This window comes from Sinocyclocheilus rhinocerous, unplaced genomic scaffold, assembly GCF_001515625.1.
Source record: "Sinocyclocheilus rhinocerous isolate Xijiao unplaced genomic scaffold, SAMN03320098_v1.1 scaffold395, whole genome shotgun sequence".
NCBI lineage: Eukaryota > Metazoa > Chordata > Actinopteri > Cypriniformes > Cyprinidae > Sinocyclocheilus > Sinocyclocheilus rhinocerous.
In genome coordinates, this window is record NW_015660890.1 from 358,315 (window position 1) to 385,404 (window position 27,090).

At 36.4% G+C, this 27,090-nt stretch overlaps 1 protein-coding gene across 1 annotated transcript in view; it reads right to left on the minus strand.

Annotated features, from left to right (window-relative positions):
* Positions 1-2,568: 2,568 nt before the first annotated feature.
* Positions 2,569-27,090, minus strand: part of LOC107725889 (SLIT-ROBO Rho GTPase-activating protein 1-like) — a 32,622-nt gene continuing 8,100 nt past the window's right edge. Inside the window, exons 2-22 of the mRNA XM_016535307.1 lie at positions 23,244-23,439; positions 19,848-20,010; positions 18,678-18,740; positions 16,747-16,926; positions 15,298-15,426; positions 13,367-13,588; positions 12,066-12,167; positions 9,895-10,092; positions 9,488-9,572; positions 8,751-8,778; positions 8,562-8,592; positions 8,396-8,456; positions 8,207-8,284; positions 6,745-6,879; positions 6,369-6,474; positions 5,471-5,695; positions 5,309-5,388; positions 5,055-5,232; positions 4,104-4,238; positions 3,659-4,016; positions 2,569-2,589 (exon numbers count right to left, since the gene is read on the minus strand). Coding sequence (XP_016390793.1) covers positions 2,569-2,589; positions 3,659-4,016; positions 4,104-4,238; positions 5,055-5,232; positions 5,309-5,388; positions 5,471-5,695; positions 6,369-6,474; positions 6,745-6,879; positions 8,207-8,284; positions 8,396-8,456; positions 8,562-8,592; positions 8,751-8,778; positions 9,488-9,572; positions 9,895-10,092; positions 12,066-12,167; positions 13,367-13,588; positions 15,298-15,426; positions 16,747-16,926; positions 18,678-18,740; positions 19,848-20,010; positions 23,244-23,439 — 2,774 coding nt within the window. The remainder of the gene's footprint in view (positions 2,590-3,658; positions 4,017-4,103; positions 4,239-5,054; positions 5,233-5,308; positions 5,389-5,470; positions 5,696-6,368; positions 6,475-6,744; positions 6,880-8,206; positions 8,285-8,395; positions 8,457-8,561; positions 8,593-8,750; positions 8,779-9,487; positions 9,573-9,894; positions 10,093-12,065; positions 12,168-13,366; positions 13,589-15,297; positions 15,427-16,746; positions 16,927-18,677; positions 18,741-19,847; positions 20,011-23,243; positions 23,440-27,090) is intronic.

The following is a 27,090-nucleotide window of genomic DNA, read 5'->3' on the forward strand; positions in this document are numbered from 1 at the left end:
TTTTTTTTTTTTTTTTTTTTGGAAACATACATTTTGTTTTGGATTCTTTGATGAATAATAGCAAGTTCAAAAGAACTCTTTTTAATGATCTTTTGTAACATTATAAATGTCTTTACTGTCACTTTAAAACATCCTTACTGAATAAAAATATACATTTCTTTTAAAAAAAGTTGTACTGATCCCAAACTTTTAAATGATAGTGTAGATCAGAACAGAAAAGTATAGCGTTTTGTTTTCAAACATTCTGCACTTTTAAAAGTGTTTATAGTCTGAAAAACCCATGACCATATTGGTAATTCAGTGCAAAAAAAAAAACTTTTTTTTTTTTAATTGAAAAAAACGAAAAAAAAAACTTTTTTTTAAATTTCAGTGGTATAAACTGTGATTATTTTCTCGTTATGGTTCACTGCAACCCAAAGAAATGCATAGGTCACAGCTGTACTGAAAGACAGCAGAAAGGATGTACCAGCTCGCATTTGAAAAATGGATGAAGATTAATATAAATCAAAACATTAAAGATTGATAGCTTTATACCCATAACTCAAGACCGAGAAAACCGGCTCGCAAAACATCTGCAAATCCAAAACCACAGTGGGGTCCAAATGTCGGAGACCACACTGAAAGTCTGAACTCAAAATCTAATTCAAAATTAACAAATAAATTCTGTGATGTAAAATGAATAAGAAATCTGGAAAACATGATTACCAGGTTTTACATAATGTCCATGCAGCTAAAGAAAAAGGAACAAACAAGATACAAATATATTACGATATTCACATTACATCGTCAATTCAACGTGGAAAAAGTAGTATGTTACATTAGAATGCAAAATAAAACTAGTGGTCTTAGACTTTTGGACCCCATTGAATGTCTAATCTCTATCGTTTTACCTCCACTTTAGAATCAGCCAGGTTGAGCTGCATGATGGGAAATTATTCCTTGCTTAAAAGGCAGAAATTGTGTCCTCCACTCCTGCGTGAGCCATAAAAGCATCCTACCTAAATGTTTAACGGCAAGACTGAAATAAGAGCATAGGTTATTAGTGTACATGTGTACAAAACATGGATTCAGGCAGACGGATTGTAACATTTAAAGGGACAGTACACCAAAAATCATTAACAAATCCACGTTTTGTGTTCTATAGAAGATTAGTTTGCTATATAATGAGGTAATAATGACAATTTTTTTAATTTTGGGTGTACTGTCTTTAAATCACATGTACAATGCTTTCTACTCACCGTTTAATTTTAGTATGAGCCATTCCATCACTAAACTGAAATATATCAATAAAAAAGTACAACGCACTATTTTGAGACATATCAACTGTCCTTTATTTCAAAGACATTCAGTTTCGACACATTTTAAAAAGCACTGGAACATGATTTAATGCTACATGCCAATACAGTCCTATACATGAAAGTGCGACATCACAATGGATTAAATGTACATATTTATTATTCGTTCAGGTTATTAAATATCTGGAAAGAGCTCTAGCGTTATAATTATTATTTAACTTGGGGAACGACTCTTCAGAGAGCGACGGGAGCACACACCCTTGGCAGACCAGGCTCCTGCATTCAACATGCATCCTGAAAGGCACTTTCATGTGAACACAGTGTGTGTGTGTGTGTGGGAGAGTGGGGCGATAATCTCAGATCTCTTGGAAAAGGACAAAAAAAGTGGGTGTCGGATACGGCGACAAGCAGATGCGGTCGTATGAAAGAGCACCAGTAAGAAATGAAGGTAAAAAAAAATAGAACAGGTAAAAAAAAAAACGTAAGAGCAGCAGTCAAAAAAAAGTGGAAAAACAATCATCGTTAGCATATAAAAAAGTGAACCAAGGCCGCTTGGTCGTAAAACTACTCACTTCACCTTCATGCATTTTACACACAGGACTAAACACCCTCGATCACACACACATTCACTCTAACACACACACACACAAACTTGTCTACAAGTGCAGTGTACTCTTTCTAACTCTCTTTCATTCACACACACACACACACACACACACACACTCAAACACTTAAGTTGTCATGTACAAGCATGAATTATCCATCATCTAGTACTCTGAACTACCCTAAGCGCATTTTATCATACAAAAACCCCCACACAGACACACACAGGAGAGCCATGTATGGTTAGTGTGCTCCAAAGAGTCTGCCGTTGACGATATTGTACAAACACACGTACACTGGAAGCACAGGGGATGTTGAAAATGGAGGATCGAACACCGTTATCGTCTGTCAGTTGAGCAGCAGTGGAAATTGTACTTGAACGACCCGAGGGAGGGCGTGGCCTATTTGCACAAACTTTCGTAATTTTCTTCGCAATCCTCCCCGGAATGTCTTTTTTACGCCTTTAGTGTGATGTTTTGTTAAAGCTTTGTTCGTGTGTTTGCCCTCGGAATGTTACGGTTGTGTCCCTCCCACATCATCCAATCAGGCTTCAGGGTTTGGTTTCCACGGTAAAGGGGGAGGTTTATCTGGTGATCAAGGCTTAGCGTGGTATTTTTCGAGTGAAAACAGGAAAAACAGTGGAACATTCATGGAATACATTCGGTGTTCTTTAGTCGCCTTGCGGGAAAGGCTAAGTGAACGAAAAAACAAACAAAACAAAAAAAATTACATTCCCCATCAAATTCCAACAAGTGAAATAACTATTTTCCCAAGAGGCACCGGGAGTCCTGTAACTCGAATCAAAGCATCAAAAAAAGCAGCAGCAACTTATAAAAACAGCGTTTTTGACACATCCCTCTTGTGGTAGTAAGGCCTAACAAATCAAAGCACTCAAAATACATTGCACCGACTCAATGGAACATTTCCCAAAAAACAACAACGGCACTTCCTGTACAGGCAGTCTCTCTCCGCTGTCTCTGAATGTGTTCCTTGTAAATGTATCTATACATAGACACGGTAAAGTCCTATTCACTTTGAGAATACACACACACACACCACCCTGACAACACATTTATAGATATAATATCGTAGACTAACGCTATCAGACCGTTCTGCGCGTAAACTAGCTATCGGCCGTACAATCATGTCATTATTAAGAGATTAACCTGTTCGTCGAGCAGTCGTCGAGTCTTAAATTAATTTTCAAAAATGAATAAAATATAAATGGATACATCTAATACACATCTAAGAAATCTAAATATAAAAATGGTACATAGATATTATAATACCTAATATAATTTATCATCATTTATATTAGTTAAATAATTCACCAATTAATCAAAAATGTAAATTAACATTTTCCAAAATTATTATATTATAAAATGATTATAAATTTAATACACATGATTAAATAATATATAAAAAAAATTATATAAATATTATATGTAATATAGTTTTTTATTTATATTATTGTTAATTGATTATTCATTTGATCAATATTTTAAAAAATTCGAAGCCTTTTCTAAAATTAATATAAACTAACTATACATTACACACATTATTGAACAATTATAAGAGAATCTGAAAAATGTGCTTAACTGTAAAAATGTCAATGCAAAAAATCTTAACAGTCCTACAAAGCGGTTTCATTTCCATATGCAAAATAACAACTTATTTTCTTTCCTTTTAATTTTGGGACTGAAATGTCAGGAACATGTTTTTGAAAGATTTGCCCATTTGCATGTCTGTTCATAACAAACCTGTGCCATTGTGTGCGGGTTCAGCTTCTGGGAGCGTTGAATAGCTAACCCACAATGCAGTGCGGATGGTGACTGGCGTATTGGAGGACTCTCCCGCTCTCTGTCCCTGCGCAGGGACTCGTGTTGGCTGATGTTGGCAGTGACGTTGCCGTTGGAGTTGGCGTTGTGTCCCGTGCGTCTGTGGTGCTCAGGACTGTCCACACAGCTGTTCCCACGCAGTAGCTCCCGCGGGCTGAAATGCCCCGTTACCGTCACCGTTACGGGAGGAGAGCTACGTTCCAGCCCATTGCCGTGGCAGTGACCGTCGCTTAAGCGACCAGGGACGCGGCGCAGGAGGGCTTCCGTCCGCTTCCGGTGTCTGAAGAGAGAAGGGAGGAATTAATAAAGTGAAATGCAAGGAGAACAGTGACTAGGAGACTGAAGGCCAGAGTGTGTGTGTGCTCACCGGCTGATGAAGGTCTCAGGGATTCTTGGCTCAGTAGGAGACGTCAGCGACCGTCTGGAGCTCACTTCATCTGAAGGTGTAGTGCTGGACTCACTGTCTGCTTTCTGGCTCAGAGTGTCTGACATGGCCTCATCCCTGAAATATATCATTCAGAAGTTCATTCATTCATCCATTTTCACATCAAGCTATTCGTTTGATCAAAATGAGTTTTAGAAGGAAATTAAATTAGCCAATGTGTTACATAAAAAAACAAACTTCAAATTCCTTACAATTACTATGATACCATTTCTGCCAAAATACCAAGTACTACAGACGTTAAGTGGGAATTAGTCACCACTGTTAAAAATAAAAATAAAATAATAAAATAAACATCTAAAAATGTTTAGAGGGGATACCAAAGTTGATTTATTATGGGTTTGCATCAGCAACATTAAGTGGGAATTAATAAGCACAGTTAAAAATAAAAATAAAATAATAAAATATACATTCAATAAATGACTTCTCAGATTGTGTAGAAGCAGCACCATGATTTTGTCATGCTTTTAAAGCAGTAATATTAAGTAGAAATTAGTCACCACTGGAATAAACTGAACTAAACTACAATAAATACATAAATAAATAATACACACATAATTTTTTAAAATTAAATTAAAATAATATTCTTACATTGTGTAGATGAGGTACCATATTGATTTGTTTTTACAGCAGAAATATTAAGTGGGAATTAGTCACCACTGAAAAAAAAAAGAAAAATGAAATAAAAAATTTTTTAAAATAAAATGTGACCTCTCAAACTGTGAATAGGAGATACCATATTAATTTACTATGGTTTTACAGCAGTAACATTAACTGTAAATGTGGTATTTTGGTGGAAAATGTTTGCTATGGTATTCTTTTTTTTTTAATCTTATCTTGTTGCCTTGAATATGTAGATGAAGCGTGTGAACTCACTCCTGCAGCATGACGTATTGGTGTGGTATGAGTCCGTCAATGCCATTGTGTCGTCCCTCCCACCAGTCTTCAGACGCTCTCTGAAGCAGCAGCAGAGTGGCTCCTTTTTTAAAGGCCAGCTCCCGTCCAGACCGTCCCACATAGTCAAACTTGGCTATGGCCTCCACAGGCTCACCCTCTGAAAGAAAGACAGACAAATTCAGCATTCTGTATTTTTGTGTTTAATAAAAACGAATATGCACGCATGTATTTACCCTCCTCGCTCGTCTGTGTTTCCGTCCCTCCATCCTGCTCCCCCTCCTCAAACCCTCCAGGTTCACTGTACGGACTTTCACTTAAAGAACACAAAAGATGATCAACATACTGCAATACACTTTAAATGGGAATACGGTAATTAGTTAAGCACATGAACTCACCAGTACTCAGTATTGCTCATGCATTTCTCATAAACGGGTCCCTCCAGCTCTTTGGTGTCAGGGAAGATGGTTTCATGGTGGATGATGATGGTTTTGACGATCTCGTTGACGTGAGCCTGACATGAGACCTGGTCCAGGAGGTCCGGGGTGGGCATCAAAGTGGGGCCGAAGCATATAGCCAAGTTTCCAGGGTCCATCATGTTCTCGTCGCTGTACTGGGACAAGCTGCGATGGGAAACAATCCCATGATGCATTACGTTGTCTCCTGAGTACATCGCTGTAATTATGCTTTCTCAATCAGAGCATCAGTCTGTTATTTGTGCGTGTGAGTCATAAATGCCATATCGCACCTTTACCCAACACTCTCGCTCCCAGCCTCCCTCTGTCTCTCACGGCACAGAGGTGGGAGAGGATTTAATTTCTGGTGTGAAAATGGATGCTTAGTTTAGCTGCATTTCTCCTATTCAATGAGACGCTTCAGCTTTGCAGCTGAGTGAGTTGTGTTCATTTGGAAGTAGCAATATTGATGAATATTTCATACTCTGTATGTACATGGAACAGTAACTATGTGGGTTTACTTTGCTACCCTTTTGGGACAAAACTGTCGACATGAATCAGCTAAATATAGCAAAACTAATAATTACACTTAGCTTTATATGAAAGCAACATACAGTCTGTGTAGTATGTCCTCATTTTGCTAGCTATATGTGACCCTGGAGCACAAAACCAGTCTTAAGGGTACATTTTTCCAAATTTAGATTTATACATCATCTGAAAGCTGAATAAATAAACTTTCCACTGATGTGTTTGTTATGATAAGACAATATTTGGCCGAGATACAACTATTTGAAAATCTGGAATCTGAGGGTGCAAAAAAATCTTGTGTGTGAATACTCACTGGTTGAGGAATGCAAACAGGTATCTCATGACCACGAGTGTTGGCCGTGGTGCTGTGGTCAAGATCTTGCGGATGGAGAGGGCACGTTCATACAAACTCTCCGTTCCTGTTGAACGCACATGAACACGCAAGTTCATAAACAAGGAAAACCAGACGTCCCATGTTCTCAAACAGGCAGGGACTCTTTTATATTCACATGAAAAGACAGCAGCTGTCCAAACTCCCCAGGAAACCCGAGTACTTAGCACCCTGTCATTTCCCGAATGCTTGTGCCACCATTTCTCACACCCACCTTTCCTTTCCTTTCCTCTCCTTCCTCCATCCTGCCTCATACACATACATGCACACATATGAACGCAGGGAAACAAGCACTCACGGACGCAGGCGATGAGATCGTTGAACTTCTCCTTGGGGAAAAGCGGGTTGTCCAGGTTGCGGAAGTACATTTTCAGCACGCCTGCTACTGAGTTAATGTCATGGTTATTCTCCTCGTCAGTCAAGGGGTCGTTGCCTGGGAAACAGTCACGAAGATGAGAGTGTACCCATGGTGATAGATCTTTTTCATTAAAATCAGTGATTTTCACATTTGAACACTGAGCTTTCAAAAAGCCATTGGCATTTATTATTAAATAATCACAATTTTAATTGTTTTAATTTAAGGGAGACTGTTAAACTGTATTTAGTCAATGCTATTTGTTCATATTTTATATATATATAATTTTTTTTTTTTGACAATTATTTAACATTTTTCTTAAAATCATTACAAATTACAGGGTCAATGTCACCAATTTATTTATTTAACTGGTGACACAGAAATAGCGCAAACATTTTTATATTACACCATAATATAATTTTTTATATTACACCATATTCAAAATAATTTATAATTAATAAAAAAATTAAATAATATCAAATACAATAAAAAAGAAATAAAATCAAATAAATAAAAAGTGACATTTTACAATGTGCAGAGGAGGTACCATATTAATTTATGGTTTTATGCAAGTAACATTAAGTGGAAATTAGTCACCACTTCTATAATAAAATAAAATGTTCAATTTTTCTTTTCTTTTTTTTAAAAAATTTAATTGGTGACACAGAAATAGTGCAGGAGATTTCTTCTTAATATTACGGCATAACTTATCTGTAAAACTTATCTATAACTTATATTGTTTCACATTTTTCAGAAACTTTCAACTTGTTTACTTCACTAAATAAAGTAAAATAAAAAAATTTGTGACTTATGTAGAGGAGGTACCAACTATAATAATGTATTATGGAATAAAATAAAATGTTCAATTTTTCTTTTCTTTTTTTAAAAAATTTAATTGGTGACACAGAAATAGTGCAGGAGATTTCTTCTTAATATTACGGCATAACTTATCTGTAAAACTTATCTATAACTTATATTGTTTCACATTTTTCAGAAACTTTCAACTTGTTTACTTCACTAAATAAAGTAAAATAAAAAAATTTGTGACTTATGTAGAGGAGGTACCAACTATAATAATGTATTATGGTTTTATGTAAGTAACATTAAGTGGAAATTAGTCACCACTGTTATAATAAAATACGATTTTCAAATTTTCAATAAATTTTTTTACTTAGTGACATAAAAATTGTGCATAATATTTCTTCATCGTATTACTCTATAACTTACATTTGTTTAAAATTATTTTTTAAAATTAACTTGTTTCCTTCCAGATTTACATTTTTTTTTTAAATCCCAGATTTACATGGAGACTTTCAAAGTTCACTGTATATATTTTTATTACCGTGACTGTGCTCAAAAGCATAATATAATTATGAGAATTATTTACATCACGGCGTTCACAAACCTCTTTCAAAAGAGTTCTTGATGTCATTGACTTCCACCTGTGACCCTGAAACCCTGAAAATACCCTGGTGTTGCAGACCTAGAAGAGGAATAAAAAAAATACACCATAATTTAAGAGCATGTGATGTATATGTTTGTGTGATGGATTCAATGTTTGTATTAATTCATCAGATTATACATAATTTCTTACCATATAGATTAATAAAGCGAATGCAGCTCTCTACAATCAGTGGGATGGCCTTCCCAGAATCCTGCATGCAGATGAAAATATCCCAATAGTCATAAAGCAGCACATGGAAGTTGTACAAAAATGAAATCGGTATGCTGGTACAGGTGGAAACAAAACCGGCTGTTACCTGGTGCCTGCTGTGGGAGTTTCGTCGACGGCTAAGTGGAAAAAAAGAGAGAAATACAACTGAAACAAGAGATTTAGCATTCAAAAAGGTCATGAGAACCTTTACAAATATCAAAAGGACCTTATGATGCAGAGCAGTATATGTAAAAAGGGCATTAAAAGAAGGTCAGACATAGATGATGAGATTTACCTGGTTGTCATGATGTCTGCTCTGTATCCTGTGGATATAGATATTATATTAGACCATATTTCACTGCTCTTCAGACATAAACTCAACTAATCTAAAAGCTCAAGTGATGCCACTTACTCTTCATTATATAATTTCAAATGGTGGACACAGATTATTTATCTTGGTTTTATTCACATGGATCCATATATATATATATAAGTGTAAATGGTAAATTAATACACATTTTATGACAAAGCTAATGCAAGTGTTAATGCTAATTTTTATAATCATGTTAAACAGATAAATTGACTATGTCTTGCTAGTTGCGCATGTAAAAATGCATATACTCTTTAAATACATATTTACATAAAAATTCATAATGAAAAATTAATTAAATAATATTTTCATTTATACATCAATAAATAATAAAATATTTAAATGAGTTTGAATTATTTTAATATTTATTTTTTATATTAGTTGTAGTAGTAGTAGTAGTAGTAGTAGTAGTAGCACTAGTAGCAGCAGTATTCATATTAATATTAAAATGGAATTTAATAAATCAAAAAAGATTTACAAATGAAAAAACAAGAAAAATATAATAATAATAATACTTATTATTATTATCTCTTATTTTTTTCCATTTCTAAACCATTCTCATTTTCTCATTGTTAGCAGCCGCAGCAGCAGTAGTCGTATACAATAGTAAATAATAAATATAATCATAATAATTACACATTTAGAGAAAAGTGCAACATCACCTTCAGCTATGCTCCTCTTCAGCATGTCATGTTTGGCTTGTAGTTTAGCGATGAGATTACTGCCTTCCAGATACTCCTTCAGCTTCTGCAGCCACACAAATACACACAGTCAATAATAATCCAATTACACTGGAAATTAATGATCTAATTAGTCCTGGTCATCCTTCAGTAGCCATGAACTTTAAAGATACTGACATTGCTTTAGGCTAAAACAAGACCATTGACCCAGGGGTCACAACGCTACAAAACTACAGTGTAAACAGATCATTGGCTGCAAAGTGTGATGCAAGGAGAATAAATATGGTGTCTGTGCTCTTTTCTGTGTCTGATGCAAGTAAATGTCTTATTAAACGCTGTATTTCCAAAACAGGCCCTGTTTGAGCGAGTGTGTGTGGGCCAACATTTACTGTGAAATAGAAGAGCTCTGTTTCCTGCTGGTTGGCGCGTCTCTTGGCCAGGCTGGGTTTGCTGAGGTAAGTGTCTGATACGCTGGATTTGACCGACTCAGTGGAGCGACTGTGCTGGAAGCTCTCGGACACGTCGTAGTCTTCCATGTTCACCATGTCCTGGATAGTGCTGAGTGTGGCCTCCGATGTCTTTTTCACCTTCAGAGGGAACATAGAGAGTTACTGAAGTGGTGGTGCCACTGTACATTTATACACACCACTGTACTGAATGATTAGCTCATGGTCATTTTAATCCAAGGACAGTTTTCACTTGTATTTTCATATTTCGGAAGCAAGCGACGCACAAAACAGGTGTGAATGGGGTCCAAAACAGTTTGTGATCCAATCACACATCATAAACTAGAACCCTTAAAGGTCTAGTTCATCCAAAAATGAAAATTCTGTCTTCGTTTACTCACCCTCAACACCAAATCCTGTATGAGTTTCTTTCTTCTGTTGAACAAATGAAGATATATATATATATAACCAAATCAGTTGCTGGTAGCCATTGACTTCCATAGTACGGAAAAATACAATGCAAGTCAATTGCTATAGCAATTGCTTGGTTACTAGCATTCTTCGAAATATCTTCTTTTGTGTTCAACAGAAGAAAAAAACTCAGGTTTGGAATAACTTGAGGGTAAATAAACAATGACAATTTTCTTTTTTGTGTGAACTAGACCTTTAAAATTATTTTATTAATGTAATTTTACTTACTATGGAAGACCGTTTCCGCCACTGAATAAGAAAAATAAAATAAAAAAAGGTAACTGCGACTTTTTATCTCACAATTCTGACTTTATAACTCACAATTGTGAGTTTATATTATGCAATTCTGAGAGAGAAAAAAAAAAGAATTGCGAGTTTATACTTCACAATTATGAGAAAAGTCAGTCAGAAAGTCAAAATGAATTATTTAGTCAGTAAACTCACAATTGCGAGAAAAAAAGTCGCAATTACCTTTTTTTTTATTTTTTATTCAGTGGTGAAAATGGGCTTCCATAATTTACAGTATGCACTTGAATAAAAAAATAACAAAAGGTTAACTTTTCTCCAGTCAATAATTAAAATTTTGCAGTGAAATTAAAAATTGGAAATTTACTTGGAAGCAATAATTTGTCCATTGTGTTTTTTAACACAAGGGCACGCTATTATTCAAAAGTAATTTTTTTCCAGCCTTTTTGAAAGAAATTAATACTTTTATTCAGCTGGGACACTTTAAACTGACCAAAAGTGACAGTAAAGACATTTATAACAGTACTACATGATATTATGGTGATAATGCTGTTCTTTTGAATTTTTATTCATCAAAAAATCCAGAAAAAAGCATCATGGTTTCCACTAAAATATTATGCAGTACAACTGCTTTCAACATAGACTATAATAAAATATGTCTCTTGAGCACCAAATCAGCATATTAGAATGATTTCTGAAGTATCATGTGACACTGAGTATTGGCTATATTCAGCTTTGTCATCACATAAATAAATTACATTTTACAATGTATAAAAATAGAAAACAGTAATAATAGAAAGAAATACTGTAATATTTCACAATATTATTTTTACTCCAATATTGATCAAATAAATTAGTATTATTATGTACAACCAAGCTAATAGTACAATAGTTTGTTGTACTTTTTGTTTTGTGACAATCACACACGGTACTCAGGAATTGGTTCGCAGTCTTCTAGAGAAGCGAGGATTTAGGAATATCCCGCACACACATCCGCACACCCCTCGGTCTCTACAGTCGAAGCTCACTGCAGTAATACAGCGTTCATCAGCACTTCTGCTCTGTCCTTCACATGCTGAGAGCTGCAGGAAACAGCTGGCCTGCCAACAACCAGCGATAAACAACCACACACTCCGACAGAGACTGAGACGATGGAAACAATATGTATGAATGCGTCTGGAGCTGTGAAGGAGAGCGCTGGTGTGCATATAGAATACCTGACGACAAAGAGAGAAGGAACGAGAGAAGGGGAAAGGAGAAATGGAGAAGGTGTGTACGCCTGTCATCTCATTCGTTATCCTCAGTGGGGGAACTGCAGCTGCCGAGGTGCTCATTCAAGGGGAAGGGATTATGTGTGTGTGTGTGTGTGTGTGTGTGTGTGCGTGTGTGTGTCTCACCTCTTCATTTTCGATCTTCAGTGTGGAGAGGCGCGACTGCAGCTGCTGGAATCGGAGGAGGAGCTCGGCTTGCACCTGCGGCAGTGCTGTGATTTGACTCACCTGAAATATCAACATGCATAAATACACATATTACAGAATCCGCTCAGCAGAACAAACAAATCATTTGATCGTATTTATTATTATAGTGGCCTTTTTTGCCATTATCAAGGACATGGATAGTAAAAAAGGACAGGAAATGATAGCGTGGTGTTGGATAAAATATGTTGTGAGCCAGACTTGAATTTGCATTGCCCATGTGACCACCCAGGCTCTGCATATCAGAGCATGCATGATAACTAAAAGGTCACAGTTTTGACTAAATTTGACATAAAAATTCTGTGTGAAATTGGATAATGTGTCAGTTAACAAGCTCAACCATATATATCGATATAGGTATGTTTTGTTCTCAACACGAGGTTAAAATTAATATATTTGTATAAAAATTTGTGTAGGTTTTTAGATGCTGTAAGTGGTCACCACTTTTAAATCGCCTTTTTGGCTTCATGAATTAATTTTAAATGGTCCTGTGGTGTGACAAATGAGTTTTTAAAAAAAATTATGAATAATCCATTTGGCCGCAATTATTATGAGGTCATTAAACTGCATGTGCAATAATTATAATACAACTGGAAAATGCGTTTTAAAACAGTTTTAGGAAGACAGTTAGACTCCCATATGCTTCATTTACACAAATAAGCAAAGTGTTAGCTTATTTATGCTTATTAATGCTGAAAATCTCTCTATTATGTGAAGGCACATCACGCAGGAATAAAAATGGAAGTAGTTCCACATAAACATTGTAAGTTAAATTAATAGTCTGAGGCTAAATTCTCCATATTCCTAAATTAAAAGCATTGTAATTACTTCTTCGGAGGTAATGATTGCCAATTAGAACTGGATGTTTTAGTTAAGAAATTGAGTTTAGTTTTTGATTACAAAATATGACAATGTTTATAAAGTATTAGGATTTTCTTTTTCTTCATTGTTGACCCCATTTATATAATCCCACAGTTCACAATCTAGTCAAGCACAGGACAATTTCAAACTTTACTACAAACTTTAATTTAAAAAAAATCATTTAAATAAACAATTTTATGTTTTTAGATAAAATAATTTTCTTTTTTGCTGTCCAGCCAAATTATGAAGATATGATAGTAAAACTCACTGCAATAGCACAAATTCATTCCTTTCCTACACAGAAGTCAATGTACTGTAAATGACATGTATATATGCAGTTTGGACACTAGGTGGCATGTGACCTGGTCTCCCATGTGTGGCTGAAAGGAGAAGCGTGCAGGAGGGGTGAACGCTGTAGGGTGAGTCTCCATAAAGCGCTGCCGGTCATTACTGGGGTCCAGCCCCTCCACAGCCCCCTCCAAAATATCCAGGCCCTCGTGCCGAGAGGTTTCCAGGCTGTATTCTGCTGACAAGTAGGTGCGCAATGCCCGGCTCAGGCCTGCATGGTAGCCAAGGTCACAACACTGTTAAAACACAAACACACACACTCGATTTTAATGGAGAAGAGAACATGAATAGTGTGGATTTGTGTGGAGCTGTCAGTCAAACCCGATTACGACGGATGAACCATTGCTTTAAAGCATCTAAAAATGATCCTCCAGGGCTTGTGTTCTCAGGGTTAATTTGAAGGGTTTTTCATCCAGGCTTTTACTGTATCTCACTTCTCACCCCCACACAATCTCTCTCTCCCTCTTTTACCCACCCACGTACACAAATTCTCCTGCTGTCTTTATCTCAGTGTGAGCAGGTTTGACCTCTGTGAAGGTCAAAGAGACACAGCGCTCCGATCGGCCAGATACTGTTGACCACCACCAGCCTGCTGCAAACTCTAATGAGCAAAACAACAGACACAGCAAACCCAGTGTGAGAAATGGCTCCTCTCTTTACCATTGAGGAAACTCCTGGCCTCACTGGAAACTAGATTAAGTGTGCACAATATTTAATAGGATCTTATAGGACTTTGTGTGTGGAAAGTAGGTAGTATACAGTATGTGTTCTGTGCACAGTATGCACTTTTAATGATGAATTACTACAGCTGTGAAAATGATCAGTATGCAACCATAGTACACTTCATAGGACACTCGATGCACAATGCAATGCACACAACTTCACCTTCCATCTTCAATGTGATGGCAGACAGACAGACAAACTGATGATAGACAGAACGATAGACAGAATAACAGATAGATGATAGAAAGAAAGAACGACAGGCAGAATGATAGATAGAATGATAGACAGACAGAAGAGCAATAGAATGATAGACAGAAATAGAACAATAGATAAAATTATAGATAGATAGATAGATAGATAGATAGAATGATAGATATATAGACAGACAGACAGACCGATATACAGAAAGAATGAACGATACAATGATAGAACAAACAACAGAACAAACAATACAATGATAGACCGAACAAACGATGGAATGATAGAATTAAAGGAACGAACAATAGATAGAACGATAAATAGAACGATAGAACAACAGACAGACAGACAGACAGACAGATAGATAGATAGATAGATAGATAGACAGACAGACAGACAGACAGACAGACAGAATTAGAACAATAGATAAAATGATAGATAGAAAAGAATGACAGGAAGAATGAAAGAACAATATATAGAATGACAGATAGATAGACGATAGACAAATAGAAATACAGAACAATATATAGAATGATAGACAGATAAAGAAACTGGTATATAGATAGAATGAATAAATGAGAACAAACAATACAATGATAGAACAAATGATAGAACAAACAATACAACGATAAAATGATAGATAGATAGATGGATAGATGGATAGATGGATAGATAGATGGATAGATAGAGTTTTAGGACAGTATATACTGTGCAGTAGGCAGGAACAAGCGTGCTAGTATTCCATTCTAAACATGGCCTGTTTCAGAATGTGCTAATGTGTGCTTGTAATTAAAGGCTTAATCTCCATCCCGTCCTGCCTGTTACAGGGTGCGTTTGTCTCTAATTAAAGGCAGTGGAGGCTGCCTTAATTAGTGATTATTAATCAGGACTATAATTCATTACTGTGCTTGGTGAAAAAGCAAATAAATGCAACCATAACACCATGCCCTTCATGCAGTGGCAATTTCCTGCCGTCGACTCACAATCTGTGCATTACAGTACACAGCCCTAATCAGATACTCACATCAATCAAATGCGACAGGTCTTGGATGTAATATTTAAACAGAGAAGCATTCGTGGCCTCCACAGTCAACAGATACTCATTCCGAGCTTTCATAACCTTCAGTTTGTTCTCCGAATACTTGGCTTGGCGCTGGGGGGGGGGAAAGAGAAAGAGAGGTTGAAGGAGAGAAAGAAGGACAAAGTGTTGAGCAAGTGCTATATCTCCATCATGGCAAGAAGATAAAATGTTTTTATTGATAACCTATCGACTAACTTGTTTCTAATGGAAGTGTGTTAGCACAGTGAGGTTTGGCTTATGTCCACTTCTCCGTGATTGTAATTGCTCTTTTTAATTACAGCAACATTATCATTAAATCAATCAGGCATCCTGAACATATAGTGTCAATAGAGTCACAGTTTATACATTTTTACATTTGGATTCATCACAGTCTAACTGATATTTGTGTAAAGATGTACACTACCATTCAAAAGTTTGGGGGCAGTAAAAAGGTTATGAAAGAAATTAAAATCAAGGCTGCATTTGATCAAAAATACAGTAAACATAAATATTGTGAAACAAAAAATATTGTGAAATAATATAAAAATTTAAAGTAACTTTCCTATTTTAATATATTTTAAAATGTAATGTATTCCTGGGGTGCAAAGCTGAATTACTTCAGTCAGATGAATAGAAAGTTCAAAAGAACAGCATTTGTTTTCAAATAAAAAAATTTTAGTTTTACTTTATCAATATTTCGACTGTCACTTTTGAGCAATTTAATGCATCCTTGCTGAATTAAAAAACCCTTTGAACGGTAGTGCATACACATTACATTTATATGTGAACCAAACTGTTTTATGCTCATACAATGCCTTAAACGGAAAAATTGTTCCACTGTTGACTCTGTCCATCGGGATATCCTGTCTGCCTATTCTGTCCAATGCTGTAACAACTGCTCATTCTAACCTCTCCTCCCCCTTATGAAAGAAAGAAATGAATGGAGTACTAAACTGCAGATGTACATTTGGAAAGCATTGACGTTATAATGTATTTCCGCTCAATCACATTAAAAAAATACATTAATATAGCGTTAAATCAACCAGGCATCCAAACAATTCTCAGTAAATCTTCAGAACCAACATTATAATGAAGCATCAAATCATCTAAGCCAACAAGAGCAACAAAATAGGCTCATTTTCAGGTTGGTTATGCATAAATCAGAAATTATTCCCTCATAATGTCCACCGAATTACTCCATAACTCCAGTTCACAGTATTTCATCAAGACAAATGAACTTTGCACTATTTCTGGAAACACATCTGGCACATTAAAATTCAAGGAATCTAATTTGCATAATGGGTAATACACTCTTAAGACTGCAAACAACTAAACACATTTTAGGTATAACACATACAGTAAAAGAGACAACAATACAACAGAAAAACACACAGCAAAAGATGTGGAACTCACCTTCTCTTTCATCTTCTGGATTTTGCGGGCAGCGTTGCGCCGTTGGTGGCGATCTTCGGTGCGCAGACTGAAGACGGCCTCTCCGCCCCGGCCCTGTCGTTCACCCTGCCTCTCTGCCTCCTTTAGCTTATTCTCTGCACTTAGAGTCTCGGAGTGATACATGTGATATGTCTTCATCACCTACAGGGGGCAGAGCAGATGGAAAACTACATTACCCACAATCCCACATATCCAATCCAAAAACTTTCAGCAGAATGCAACCCGTCCTACTGAGCTAATCTGATTCATAAATGTCTGTTGTGCATCTGTGTCCACATGGATGCGTGTGTAATGGTTCCCATATAAAAAATGATAAATTTAGCATTACATCACTTGCTCACCAATGGATCCTCTGCAGTGAATGGGTGCCGTCAGAATGAGAGTCCAAACAGCTGATAAAAACATCCGAATAATCCAAAAAGCTACGTGTTTGTGATAAACAATTCCATAAAAATGTTTTTAAGTTCAAACCGTTGCTTTCATTCTTTTCATTCATTATGTGTCCATAATATTGCTTTCTGTACAATGAAAAAGTTGTCTCGTCTGAATCAGGAGAGAAATATGCACAAATCAAGCACTGTTAAAAAGCAAAAAAAGTCCAAAACAGTTCTTAAACAAATATGCTGTTGGATTTTGATGTGAGAGGACAACAGAGGATGGACTTTTCCACTGGAGGAAGTGTTATTATGGATTATGGTGCATATTTTGGCCAGAAGCAAAGGTTTAAACAATTTAATGCTAGATTTTTTTTTTTCGTACAAACATTAGCTTTTTGCATCACAAGATATTACTTGATGGACTGTAGTTGTGTGGATTACTTGCAGATTATTGTGATGTTTTTATCAGCTGTTTGGACTCATTCTGACGGCACCCATTCACTGCACAGGAGCCATTGGGGAGCAAGTGATTTTTGGAGACACCCGACTGGCAAAAAACACCCCTCGCTACAAGCTAAATCATGCGTCCTGCTCTGCTTCCAAACTCTGATGTAAATCCTTCTCAACAGGGACACAAAACTGCTTACATGAGGGCTGCAGTGAGGTGGAAACTTCCTGAACTTTGAGTACTTTGGTTCAGAGAATTCATCTCATTTTTTGTGTGCATTCCTCATGTTAGAGGTAAGCTCAGCTGACAGACTTAATGTGCGCTCCGTGTTTTTGTTTTATCAAGGTTATTTATGCAAGAGCTGCTGGCTTTTAAGACTTCAGTCCTGTCAGACAAGCTCACATTCAGGTCAAATATTCACAACTGCACATAACAACAATTACAGGCGAATCAAATGTCTGTCAACAGGAAAAGTTCCCACCCAGCTTAAAGTCAGCATTAAAATGGAAAAGACTCATCCATGCATGCGTCTCTTTTTTTCATGTATTTTTTTGTCATTTCAAATCTGCCACCTTTCCTTTTTTGCATACTTTTTGGGCCAATCAACTGAGCTGTACAGGTAAACGTCATGTGACTGGTTTTTCTAAGGCTGCATGAGAAGATAGTTATTGACGAATGGTTTGGGACTGTATGCGTTCCTGTGGTACCATCACATCAAAATTTCTAAGTCCATTTCATGCTGAAAATTCATGCTGGTCTTTTCAGCAACTACAGAATTGTGTAAAATAAACAGCTGCAGATGTTGCAGACAAAAGGAAAACTGTTATCACGAAGCAAAAAGCAATGCAGAAATGTTGGAACTAGTAAATGAAAGACAGATGAAAGCTATACAGTTGAGTTCTGGAAGAAGAGAAGTGAGAGACTGAGAGTGTCGGTGATGGAGGAGCGAATTACATATTGATGGAATGATAAAATGAGAGAGAGAAAAGCACCAGCAAAGTGAGGGTATGAAGAAGTAATCCAAAAAGAGATTGAACAGATGATGAGAGAGAATGAGACAAGCTCACCGTGTAGAGTTCGTTAAGAATCTTCATCAGGTCTTCTTGCAGCTGGAAAATGATCTCTTTGCTCTGTGGGCCAAAAAAAAATGGACAGAGAGTAAGGGCTGAGCTGGGTCAAACTCAAATATACAGCCAAGACTTGCTGTCCTCGCTTTGTCAATTCTGAACTAACACGATAGATCAAAACAACTCAAATATCCACTTAAGTTGCTTTACTTCTTTGACCAGTCGTGTTAGGCAGTACCTTCTTGACCTGACCTTTTGGGTCCTTCAGATACACTGACCAAGTCACAATTTTTCTTTAGAGTGTCACAAGTGAATTTTAGAAGAGCTTTTTTGACTAGATTTAATAATTTATTAAAAATGCATTTAAAAAAATACTATTTATTTTAAAGAAAATATATACTGTATAGGCATAGGTATTTGCATTCCATTCTTTGATTATTTTAATTGTTTTATTTTTAATTATTTTATTTTAATTGTTTTATTTAATTTAACACACACACACACATATATATAGCAATACAATAGTTTTAGGAAGTAAGAGACAGTTCAATAAGTCCCAAAATGGTGTAACAGTTTAAAACCACAGGAAACCAACATGAATACAAAGATTGCATTTACACGAACTTGCACATTTGAAACCAGTTTTTTTTCTGTATCTTAGTATCTGTATCTCCTGTATTCTGTATCTTACACTCTTATTTGTCATTGACTCTTCTACTATTGTTATTACATTAGTGCTGATCTACTAAAGTGTTGTGCAGAAAAATAAATTAGCTTCCTATAAATAAACCACCACTGCATTGGATTCTACAGAGACAATGAATGCTGAATTCTCATAAAATAAAACCACAGCCATGCACACAATCTGAGAAAGCTGAGTTTAAGAGTCTGATTAATTATACTGAAGAAATGAAAACAAACCGCTCGAAAAAAAATTCTAACACCACTGTTACTAGAGAGTAAAACGTTGTTCACATTTTAATTATCCAAAGGAGAAATGTGCTTCAAATATCAAGAGGTTTTGTCTCCCACCAGCTGACTTAAAGCGACACGATTTTTAACGCATGCATATTTTTTCCAGCTTTCATTTTGATGTAATTATACGTGCATCCCATCACATTATAGTAGTGACAGGAACGACCTTCCCAGCTGACCTGTGTTTGACCTCACCTTCTTGAGCAGACGCATGTTGTCCTCGCTGACATGAGTGAAGCGTGTGATGACGTTGTTGAGGTAAAGGTCGCTGAGTGTGGCGTGGTCCTTACTCTCCCTCCTCACTTGGTTCAGCAGCAGATACCAGCAGTTGACGGGAGAAAGCAGGTTCTGGTCCTTCCTGAAAGCCACGGAAAAGTGGGCTTTAAATATGTAGATGGAAAAAGTACTACACAATACATATACAAGAAAAGAAAGCTCTTACTAACAGTTTGCCAGTTGCATTTGATTTATTTTATTCATTTAAGGTTTAAATCAAAATATAGAACCTCTAATTATATATTTTTTTTTTGTTCATGCAATATATAAAGGTTTTCTGAAATATTTGCTTAAAATGTGCTCATTTCTCAAAACAATACATGCTACTGATTTGACAACTTGAGATATAAGACAACATTCATACATTAAGTGATCTAAATGTAAAACATTTTGCAGTCATTGTATATATAATGTCAAGCTTAAAATCACAAATCACAATCTCTCAAAGTGAATATCTTCATCTCTGCTGTAGGACTCTCTGGGTGGCCCTGGATTTGCTGTACATGCTGTTTTTGTGAGTGCCGCTCTGTGGCTTTTATCAAGTAGTCATCCAAATCCACTAATGAACCATTTTGTATTTACCCTCAAGAAATGCTGAGGCTTTGGTGAAGATTTCAACTGCAGTTCACTGAATTGCCTGGATGAGGATGTTAAGGAAATGTCCTACAACCCATAAAATCTCTATAGATGACTCCCAGCTGAACGCACTCATAAAATCTTCATAATAAATGACTCATTAGTGAATATATCAACATACAAGCCACTGACGACAAGGTAATGCTCTCATGTAAAAATTATATTCCTCACTTCACTTTTCCATAATATATTTGATGCATGAATTCACAAACTGAACAATAGTATTACATACAACAGCTTCTAAAAGTATTTCAACTCATAATGCACACTAAAATGTCTGAATATATGTGTATTAAACAAGAAAATATCTGACCAAGGGGCATTTTCAAGACAGCATAAAAAAAAAAAACATTAAAAAGCATCTGCTTTGCAAAAATTAAGCAGAAAAAAAAGGAGTGCAGATCTTAGTTTTTTCTTGGGAAAATGCACCCTGAGTTGGTAAAGTGCAGTGATTTCATCCTTTTAAAAATAAGTTATTAAAATATTGTTAATAAATAATAAAGAGTTTTTAAAAAACTAATGCTCACATTTCATTAAAGATACAGTAAAAACAGTAATATTGCTAAATATTTTTACAATTCAAAATAACCATTTTCTATTTTAATATTTTAAAGTAATTTATTCCTGTGATGGTAAAGCTGAATTTTCAGCATAATTACTTGAGTCTTCAGTGTCACATGATCCTTCAGAAATCTTTCTAATATGCTGATTTACTGCTCAAGAAACATGATTATTAGCAATGTTACAAACAATTGTACTGCTTAATATTTTTGTGAAACGAAGTGATCATTTTTTCAGGATTCGTTGATTGATCAAAAATTTGAAAGAACGGCATTTCTTTGAAACTAAAATCTGTAACATTACAAAAACATCTATAACGTTATAAATGTCCACTATCACTTTTGACCAATTTTATGCATCCTTGCTGAATAAAAGTATTTAAAAACTGACCCCAGACTTTTGGATAACTAAATGTTTTAAACTGATTACTGCCAAAAACTGCATTGCACTGCTGTCTGTGCAAATTGCTCATTTGTTCTGAGAGTGAAGGTGGTTTAACCACCTGTCAACGTGAAGGTAAAAGACGCCATTTTGTTTCACACACTTGATCTTCTATATTAGTAATGGCTGTTGCAAAAAGACAATGTGAAGCCATTTTGGACCAAAGAGGCGAATGTCTTCAGCAGCCAGTGACTAATCACAAAGCTCAGCAGGCATCCGATGGGACAGCCCCATGAGGACCAGCACACCATCAAGTGCCCAGCACGAAGAAAAAAACTGCAACAGAAGAGAAACTGTGAAACTCCCTCTCTCTCTCGCTCATTTCTCTATTTTCCCAGCAGAATTCTATCTGCATTAATGAGACAGCAAATACACAGATGCCCATATATATACACACACACACACACACAAGAACAATAACTACAGCAGACACAGCAATCGCTTCTCCTCTCTGATTTTTCAAGCATGAAGCTGCAGAGCATCATGGGTAAAATATTCCAGACGTCGCCCTAATCCACCGCAAACCACAGTCGAACAAAACAGGGAGGGAGAAATTATTTGGAGGTGAATGAAAGGAAAGAAAAAAAGCACCTGAACCTAAACGATTTGCCACGGATTCGTTTCTATGAAAATTCACATGATCCTTCAGAAATCTTTCTAATATGCTGATTTACTGCTCAAGAAACATGATTATTAGCAATGTTACAAACAATTGTACTGCTTAATATTTTTGTGAAACGAAGTGATCATTTTTTCAGGATTCGTTGATTGATCAAAAATTTGAAAGAACGGCATTTCTTTGAAACTAAAATCTGTAACATTACAAAAACATCTATAACGTTATAAATGTCCACTATCACTTTTGACCAATTTTATGCATCCTTGCTGAATAAAAGTATTTAAAAACTGACCCCAGACTTTTGGATAACTAAATGTTTTAAACTGATTACTGCCAAAAACTGCATTGCACTGCTGTCTGTGCAAATTGCTCATTTGTTCTGAGAGTGAAGGTGGTTTAACCACCTGTCAACGTGAAGGTAAAAGACGCCATTTTGTTTCACACACTTGATCTTCTATATTAGTAATGGCTGTTGCGAAAAGACAATGTGAAGCCATTTTGGACCAAAGAGGCGAATGTCTTCAGCAGCCAGTGACTAATCACAAAGCTCAGCAGGCATCCGATGGGACAGCCCCATGAGGACCAGCACACCATCAAGTGCCCAGCACGAAGAAAAAAACTGCAACAGAAGAGAAACTGTGAAACTCCCTCTCTCTCTCGCTCATTTCTCTATTTTCCCAGCAGAATTCTATCTGCATTAATGAGACAGCAAATACACAGATGCCCATATATATATACACACACACATACACACACACACACAAGAACAATAACTACAGCAATCGCCTCTACTCTGCCATCTCTGATTTTTCAAGCATGAAGCTGCAGAGCATCATGGGTAAAGTATTCCAGACGTCGCCCTAATCCACCGCAAACCACAGTCGAACACAACAGGGAGGGAGAAATGAATTGGCGGTGAACAAAAGGAATGGAAATAAGCACCTGAACCAAACGATTCGCCACTGATTCGTTTCTAGAAAATGACTCTTGAATCATTCATGTGCATTCACATTCTGGCTCTCTCTCTCTCTGTCACACACACTTATAACTTCACTCACTTGTATTGTTGGTGGTCCTTGGTGCTGCGGGTTTTGGCCATGAATCGTTCGGCGAGCTTCTCCAAGTTGCGTGAATATTCGCTCTCGATCTCGGCTTTCTTCCTGAAGAAATCCTGCAGGTCCTGGAGGAGCTGAACCCGCATGTCCGTCTGCTGCTCCAGACATTTCTGCTGCTCCACTAACTGAGACCGTATCTCTGTCACACACACACACACACACACAGTTATGTTAGCTAATTAACAACAGCCATTTCAAACGACAGTGTTTGATTCTCAATGACAGCTGCAGTGTAAGTGACATCACATGACACGTTCAGGAGCAACTTGAACACAATGTGGGCACTGATGGGTGAAGTTGTGCTCCCTGAACCAGAGATTTTCCTCCTAACAAGCCGGTCTGGATTCTTCCTTAACAACACACTGGTTATCACACTCACTGCCGTTGCCAAGACAACAGGTAATGGAGTGGAGTATTCCATGGGGATTAGTGTGTGTGTTTAATGGGAGGAGGAATTCTGGATTCTCCATCCTAGTTCTCATCTCCACTTCTCCTCAAACTCCACACTCATTTTCCTTATAGGAATAGTTCAGACAGAATTCAAATGTTTGCATTTACTTATCGTCGTGTTGTTCCAATCTCATTGCTGTTTCCATACAAAGGCAGTATATAGTGACTCGCTTTCAGCTTTTTAAAGCAGCTGCAAATGTATCATAAAAGTAGTTCAGACTCATGCGTTTATCATCTAATTCTTATGAAAAACTAGACAAGAAAATATCGGAAAGTACCATTTATTTTCAAGACAGCACAAATACACCCCAAAAAAGAATAAAAATTAATCAAATAAAATAAAAATACTAATAAAATAAAAAATATGAAACTATAAAGACAACAGAAAACACTGTTTAAAATTAAGGCAGGAAATATAAACCGCATATAAGTTTAGGGCCATTAAAATACCAAGGCTGCATATAATTAAAAATATAGTATTGAAATATTACAATTTAAAAAAATAACTTTATATCTTAATATTTTTTTTAATGCAATTTATTCCTGTGTTGGCAAAGCTGAATTTTCAGAAGCCATTCTCCATTCAAACATATAATAAATTATCATAATTATAATCAAATTCATCTGAAGCAGTGTTATTTTAGAATTATTTATATACTAAAATAGGTTTATCAATATTTTGAATTAGCTTATATTTTTCAGTTATTTTCATTTTAGCTTCAATTTTTTTTACATGCTGTTGATATTTTTATTTGTTTTGTTTGAGTTTTATTTTTTTATTTTTATTTCCAATTATTAATTTTAGTCCTTAACCCTGAACTTCTTTCATTTGTTTTTTCATTCAAACTTTTCATTTAATATTTAGTTTCAGCTTTATTTCAGTTAACAAATGTTTTAATAGCAAGATATACAAGTTACATATAAGTCCAGACATAATATCTTTGCATGAAATGTAAGCCATTATTCACTGATAATCTAAGATGTGATTGACTCATGAGTTAGATTTGTGAACAAATCATTCTAGCTTTAACCCAATCATTTACAAGAAATATTTGTGAAATAAATTAGACTATTAGTACTTTTCTCATGTCCTCTTACGAACGCACCAAATAGGACAGATTTTCAGTTAATTACATTTTAAATTTGTGTCTGTTCCTCACGTAAACTCTCATATATAAGTGCATAAGTCATATGAACCACAAGATATTTCTACAGCGTTTCTGCATCCTTTTGGAAGCTTCAAAAAGATTCAGTGCCTGCTAATTGTAAGTGCATGGAAATGAGCATGTAAAACAGCCATACGGTTTGAAACAGAGCCATAAACACCCAAATATTCCCCCTAGGACACACCACCCCTCCACACCCCATCCCACCAAAATATTCACATCGATATGCCTTTTTAAAATGGTTGATTCATACACTTTGTATCCCCAACCCTGAATACAGGGTTCAGCCTTGGTTTTAAACACCATGGGGATGAGTAATTTTCATTTTTGCACAAATTATTCCTTTGATAACTGCATGCTTTTAATAATAATACTCCCTTGTTCCCCTTCAGCAGCCCGCTCTCTCCCTCCTTTTCTTCCTTTCCCTCACACTTTTTCCCCCTTTCTCTCTCTCTCCATAGACCAACTGTTTAATGTCACATTGCCTCTCCGGCTTGAAATAACAGATGAGACAGCAGGCTTGGCGCGAGCTCTGTGTGGGTGTGAGTGTGTGTGTGTAGGAGGGTGGGAGGGACTGTGAGAAGTGGAGACATGTAACACATATGTGTGTGTGTGTGTGTGTTTGCGTGTTCTGCATCGGTGGCATGGTGAGCAAGGTGACTCTTTTGATACAATATAAGAAACACCTGAAATACAGCAGAGAAACAGAGGTGATATTCAAATGATATTAAAAAAATGTGCCAAATGAATGTCAGCACTGCCTGAGTGATTTTAAATATATATTGTACAAGAAATATATTTAATATTTATGTAATAATAGGAGCAACTGGCAACCTGGCGTGCTCCTGGCTGATATCGATAATCTCAAATTGGCCAAATATTGCACAATTACTTGGCCTAGCCACTGCATCAGTCTTTCGCCAGTCCAGCTGTTGCTGACAGAGCTGTTCTCGAGAAAATCTCCAGAGACAAAACATCCGACTGCAACGGAGCGCATCCTCACACGGGTCGTCCCCTGCCTCCACTCGTGTTGATGCTCGAAACACGCTCATCTGTCATCTGGACAATGTGCATTCAGAGCGTCCACGCAGTTTCAAACCAGTTACGAATAAACTCACTTTGAACAAAACCAGCCTGAAACAACTGCGGAACTGGAGGTGCATTGAAACTGCTTTCCAAAGTACAAATAAATAGACAGTGAGTCATTTCCACAAGCCTTTGAAGCACAAAACAGGCAGACAATTCTAATTAAAACAATATAAAAGCATCGGAAACATGTTTGTTCATGTGCATGGATTTCGTCTAGCGAAGAAATATAAAACTCCCATCCTGCTGTGCCGAGCAAATACGTAAATACAGACATTTAAGCATGATGAAAAATAAAACTTGCCAGTTTACAAGCGGTGAATAATGGTGTATAAATAATGTGCTCCATAAAATAACTGCTATTTATAATTTTTCAAATTGTTTGTCTTCACAATTCGCTGTCTATCTGGTATTTGACCTTTGAACTTGTGACCGCGGTGAGCACGTCTGATACCCTGCTGCATGCGCCCGACCCAGACTGTCTCCATGGCAACAAGGCTTCTGCTCAGCAACCTGAGAGCGTGAGGAGTGTGCAGGCATGCTGTACAGCAGCATTATACACACACACTCACATATTCACATGATTTATAAAAATGGGAACTTCCAACCACATTGGCAGCAAAATACGCACGTATGCCCCCTATAAACATAAAAATATCCTATTTATGTGGAAGAAAGGGGAACATTTTTATCCTCTAAAAAAAAAAAACACATACGTCACCATGTTATACGCTATTCTGCTACTTCCCATTTATTTCCCATTTCTCCTTAGACTTCTTATCTGTATCTCCTCTCTCGCCCTCCTCTATTCATCTGAAGCTAATTTAATTCTTAAGCTTTTTATTCAGCTTTTGCTTTAATCTTACACTCTGTTCTTTCAGTCTAAAGAAATCATATTAGCATTGCCCAATCTTTGCTTATGAGTCTTAAAGGGGTCATATGATGTTGCTAAAAAGAACATTATTTGGTGTATTTGGTGTAATGAAATGTGTTTATGCGGTTTAAGGTTAAAAAAACACATTATTTTCCACATACTGTATATTGTTTCCCATCTATGCCCCGCCTTTCTGAAACGTGTCGATTTTTAC